Source organism: Branchiostoma lanceolatum, chromosome 1, assembly GCF_035083965.1.
Source record: "Branchiostoma lanceolatum isolate klBraLanc5 chromosome 1, klBraLanc5.hap2, whole genome shotgun sequence".
Classification (NCBI taxonomy): Eukaryota; Metazoa; Chordata; class Leptocardii; order Amphioxiformes; family Branchiostomatidae; genus Branchiostoma; species Branchiostoma lanceolatum.
In genome coordinates, this window is record NC_089722.1 from 44069203 (window position 1) to 44075202 (window position 6000).

Here is a 6000-nt window from a genome sequence, read left to right on the forward strand (position 1 = left end):
AAAGATTAGCCTTGACTCGTCGTTACAGTTATTATCACAGTATGATATCTAATCTAGAATCGTATCCAAACTTAGTTCAACCACTACTGGACAGCGGTGAAGGACAGTGTAAGACGGACTCCCGACTCTTAAAGAAGACCGAAGAGCCAAGATCTGCCGACCAACCACACTCTGGTGAGTCTTCCTGCTGTTTCGTAACCATCCTTCATGTTAGTTACCGCGTCTTTTGTTCGTTTTACAAGTGAAAAGTCATCCCTGTCTAGTCATGGCAACTGAAGGAACGTGTTGGTCTTTGATGTCATTATGTCGTTTTAAGTCTTGTAGGCTGGTTGGTACTGTAACAGTAATTACATCAGGATGGTTAGGTAAGGACATCGTGCCGTACACTCGTGTTCTTCAAACATACAACAAAGGCTTCTTTGCTGAAGCGTATGACCTGCCCTCGCGTCTATAATCTCTACTTTTGTATTTCTCAAGCGACAACATTCCTGCAAGGTTGCGGTCTTTTGTTAGAAGGTTCACTGATGCAGTCAGTACTACCTGTGCGTTGGTCTAGGTGAAGTGATCTGCGCCCTGTATCCAAGAGATAGCACATTTCTTCAGCATATTAGCCAAGGTTTGTAAGAAAATCCAATTAAAATGTACAGTAAACAGTCCTGCATTTGGAATATAACGTCTTGTAGACTTCAACGAATAGGCATGTAATTCGTAAATGAACACTAGGGCATATTGAGGTCACCTGCTTGCGCCCAGACCCTTGCGACAGTTCCAGAAAGTGCAAGTGTGGAGCCAATATGAATCTGTTTCTCATATGTACCGAGTGATTGTAAACCTTGCATCAATATAACACAAGAATGGGTTGCCATTGCACGGGTAATTTCAGACCTATAAACCATTATTATAACTGCTAACCACTGTTAATCGGTCTGTAGAGCCCCTCTAGTTGTCTGTTACCTCCTTCTCCCTTTCAAGAATATCAGACCTCTATGGAGGGACCCGGGCCATACGCAGGCCTTCCAGCAAGGCACCCCATTAGGCTAAGGTGTATGTCAGGTGAGAACAACGTACCTTCGTGTCACCTTCAAATTAAGCGCACCAAAGTGTCCTCACTGGAGTGTAAGACTCGTCCTGGATAATGTGTTCTTTTGTAGTGCTTATAGCATTCCGTAAAGGTCGAGGTCCTTTGTTGGACCGCTCACAGCGCTATCAGTCCCTCGCTGTGCCGATCTGAGTGAGTTTACCGTTGAACGGCTATAGGGTGTTGGCAAACTTAAGCTTTACTTGGTCATGAGCTTAACACCGTGAATTCATCAAAAGCAGCAAAATTATCATTTATTATTTATGTCGTTAAGTGCAAAAAGATTGATGCTAATGCCATACAAAGACTATTTTCTAATCGCAAAACGTTCTAATTTTGCGTAAGAACAAAACGCAACCTTACTGATGTGAAAATCGGAAGGAACAAAAGTAAAAACTTCCTGACCACTTAGACCTCATAATGAAAACAGGATTATTTTGGATCCAACTTTTTCTCCCACGCTCGCGTCAATTTTTACAATCCCTGAGGATGCCATCCATATATAATAAGTTTATGGCAAGTTCTTGCCCGTAGACTAATTGTAAGTACATGTAACATGTAATCAAATCAGTATGGCTAAATCAATATCCTTGGGTGGTTCAATCGTCATTTTTGACGAGAACCGCTGGCATCCATCATTTGGCTGTGTTTTATGTGTCGCATGAGTCCAATTTTGGCCCTGAACCTCCGACCACAGTGTTCACATTGGATCAGGACACTAGGACACTATTTACAAATAACGGAACGGGACCTCGGATGCAAAGTGTTACCAGGCATGTCTAGGATGTGTTTTCTTGTAGTTAAAACTACTTTATTCCCGAATCTTATAGATGTTTGGTCATCTGGTTACAGGACCTGAATACTAGTACTGCTTAGAAACTAGCAACCAATGTGAGGCGAGGCGAGCGTATGAAAGCAAGAGCTTGTCATTTCTGAAAAAAAAAAGAAGATTTCCAGTACTACAACAACGGAACCGGTTAATTGTTTTATTGTATTTCCTGGTGTCATCCTTCAGAGTTCTTATAGAATATCATTTTTACCGCGCTACTTGACAAAACCAGTAATCATCAAGCCTATCAAAAAGTAAAAACTTTAATGTACAATCCAATGCAGATATGCCCCATGTTCTCTAACGAAATCAGCCCTTTGTGCACCATGCCTTCTTAGCACAGGAAATTATGATAATCATTATGGTAAATTACCAATAATTGGCCACTTTCATTTTGTTGAGTAATTTAATATTTTCTTTACAAAATATGTCTGTTTGATAAACGACAAACATCTTCTTTTGTGTAGTGGAGGAAAAAAAGGCTAAAGGAGTTCAACATGCCGGTGAAGAGACTCCTGGTGCTGCTGCTGATCGTCCTGAAGGAAGCCGGGCAGGCCGCAGCCTGCAGCAGCAGCTGTTTATCGGACTGTGACTGCAGCAGCAGAGGCCTGACCAGCGTCCCCCAGGACCTGCCTACAGACATCACCAGCCTTGACTTGTCGGACAATGACATCACAACCATAAGCCAGGCTGATTTCTTAAGGTATGGAGACTTGGAAATATTGGACCTTCACAACAATCGGATCTCCATTATCAATAATGGAACCTTTAAGAACTGGAATCTAACAGCTGACATATTTGTGGGACTGGGTAAGCTAAAGATCTTAGATCTGTCCGGGAATCAGTTGTCTGGTCTTCCAGTAGACATATTTGAGGGACTTGATAAGCTAGAGAGCTTGGATCTGTCCGGGAATCAGTTGACAAATCTAGAAGCTTCAACATTTGATATATTTGGTAAGCTGAAGAGCTTAGATCTGTCCGGGAATCAGTTGTCTAGTCTTGCAGCAGACATATTTGTGGGGCTTGGTGACCTCGAGAGCTTGGATCTATCCGGGAATCAGTTGTCTAGTCTAATAGCTGCCACATTTAATATCCTTGGTAAACTGAGGAGCTTGGATCTTTCCAGGAATCAGTTCTCTAATCTTTTACCAGATACATTTGTCGGACTTAGTGACCTGGATAGTTTGGATCTATCCGGGAATCAGTTGTCTAGTCTTGCAGCTAACACATTTGATATCCTTGGTAAACTGAGGAGCTTGGATCTTTCCGGGAATCAGTTCTCTAATCTTTTACCAGATATATTTGTGGGACTTCGTGACCTGGATAGTTTGGATCTATCCGAGAATCAGTTGACTAATCTAACAGCAGACGTATTTGGGGGACTCGATACGCTAGAGAGCTTAGATCTATCCGGGAATCAGTTGTCTAGTCTTGCAGCTAACACATTTGATATCCTTGGTAAACTGAGGAGCTTGGATCTTTCCGGGAATCAGTTCTCTAATCTTTTACCAGATATATTTGTGGGACTTAGTGACCTGGATAGTTTGGATCTATCCGAGAATCAGTTGACTAATCTAACAGCAGACGTATTTGGGGGACTCGATACGCTAGAGAGCTTAGATCTATCCGGGAATCAGTTGTCTAGTCTTGCAGCAGACGTATTTATCGAACTTGATAAGCTTAGAAGCTTGAATCTATCCGGGAATCAGTTTATCAATCTAACTGCAGAGTCTGACTTATTTGAGGGGCTTGACAAGCTAGAGAGCCTGGATCTTTCCGGGAATCCTGCAACTACCCCTTCTCCGTCACCACCAGCGTCTACAACAGTATCTACCCCAGTATCTACCCCAGTATCTACCCCCGTATCTACCCCAGCATCTACCCCAGCATCTACCCCCGTATCTACCCTAGCAAGCTGCAGCACCTTTTGGAAAACGTGTGTCAGCAAAAGGTTTTGGAGAAGGGAATATTGCCGCGGCAGGTTTTGCGGTAAATGCCGCAAAGGGTTCCGGAGGGTTTGTACGGATCCACGCAACCGTTGGAGGAGCCCATGTGTCCACGAATTTAGGAGGAAGTGTTCCTGAAGGCATACTAGTATTTTTTTTTACTTCAAAACAGGTGACAAAAGCTTAGTAGGACAGGTGTCCAAGCATGGCACAAGCTTTGATACAGGTGTCAAAAGCTTTGATGCAAGCTTTGAAAATAAGCTTTAGCTGCATGTATGTTTAGAACTGCCTGCCCAAAATTGTACGTGCAGATGGTTTATAGGAGCCTTCGCGAAACTGTCGGTACATGTAGGTTTAGGGATTCCTGCCCACAACCGTAGATAAATGTAAGTTTAGAGCTCCTACCCGAAACTGTTACATGTAGGTTTTGCCTGCCCAAAACTGTAGGCTCATGTAGGTTGAGTGGTGCATACAAACTGTAGATAGATAAAGATTTAAAGGGTACCAGCGCAACATCGTAGGATTAGTTATGAGTTATTATCATCTATCTGAAGATAGTCATGAGCCGCAAAGACTACAGATCATTTTCAGCCCCCTAAGAAGTCACATAAAATCTTTTGAGAACTGTCTTGCAGCACAATGCATCAGGCTTACTCCTGAGGCGTCGCAAAAAACAACGGTGTGACAATAGAGTTCGCCCACAAGTTTCTTTGAGAATGATGATAAAGCGGAAAGTAAAATGTTGGTCCACATTCTAACAAGTTTGACTATACCCGATGGTAGCAGCTATATTCAAGACAACAGAGCTAGTTCACAGTTTATAATGGGTGAACGAACTACAATGGATGGATGGATCGATAGCTAAAACTTGGTCCAGATTCCTTTAGATATAAAAACCGACAAGTGAAAACTACTGCGACAGTTTCACAGGTTATGATAGATGAATTAATGACTAGGGATCAGTACAAAAGTAGATCAGGTTCCCAAAAATATGAAAACCGCCATGTTGAAACTGATGTGACAGTTTCACAGGTTATCATGGGTGAATGAACGACAATGGACGGATCGATTGCTAGACCCCCAATACCCATAATCTAAAATGATTTACTTATTGTACTAATCAAAGAATGGGAACCCTTATTTCTATGTACATCATAATGAGATGGTAACAGAGAGAGAACTTCGAACATGTTTCAAATGGATGAATATAGACGGAGGAATGTAGAATGCAGGATGTTCATGACAGCACTGATGTACAAAGTTTGGTCACAAGAACGCATTTATCTATATCATATACAATTACAGACTGAAGATCTTTGTTAGCCAAAGATAATGATATTAAGGAGTTTTTTGAAGAATATTTGTGTTAATGTGATTATCATTATCATCAATGTAGCATATGTTATTACTATGTAACGTATGAAAGATTATTATGGTGAAAGGACTGATATGGTTTACTACTTTTTACACGTGAAGTTGTATTTTGTTACAACTCTACTAATTACATTTAGAATATCTTAAGGGTAATTATAGTCACAACGTTATGCTTTATCATTGTGATGATACATTTATGGTGGTGAGAACTAATATTATGTTGATTAATAATTGTTGAACTTCCATACAGAATAGGAGATTAACTATTAATTTTTACAAACGACTTTGTGATCAAAGGATATATGTTTTAACATTTAATATCGTGATTATATCATTCTGTGTAAATAATCATAGGCTCCAGAAACAAGCACTATTATTTTTTAAGATATCGATTTTTTAAACTCATAAATACACCATACAAAACTTCATTAACATTCTGATAAACCCCTGAGCACCCCAAAATATCCCCAACATGTCATGTATATACACCACAGCAATGTAATAAACCCCTGAATATCTCCGAATTGCCCCCATTATTTCCTTAATTATGCGAAAAAAAACTTTTTGGGCAGTTTAAGAATTCTGTTCACCAGAATCCCCTTGATTATCCTCTGCTAGTAAATTGATTCTTGCTCTATTACTTACAAGATTATCGAGAAACGTTTGAACAGTTATACTTCATTATTTTCATCAATGAATTTGTTGAATCAATTTGTAATTTTGTGGTGAAAGTAATTTCCTTATTCATATCTCCATTTTGTCGTTAAGTAATT

At 40.4% G+C, this 6000-nt stretch overlaps 1 protein-coding gene across 1 annotated transcript; it reads left to right on the forward strand.

Annotated features, from left to right (window-relative positions):
- Nucleotides 1-2404: 2404 nt before the first annotated feature.
- On the forward strand, nucleotides 2405-3900 carry LOC136427427 (leucine-rich repeat-containing protein 15-like). Its single transcript, XM_066416271.1, has 3 exons — nucleotides 2405-2861; nucleotides 3204-3365; nucleotides 3665-3900. Exons 1-3 carry the CDS (start codon nucleotides 2405-2407, stop codon nucleotides 3898-3900), a joined length of 855 nt encoding a protein of 284 aa, XP_066272368.1.
- Nucleotides 3901-6000: the final 2100 nt, after the last annotated feature.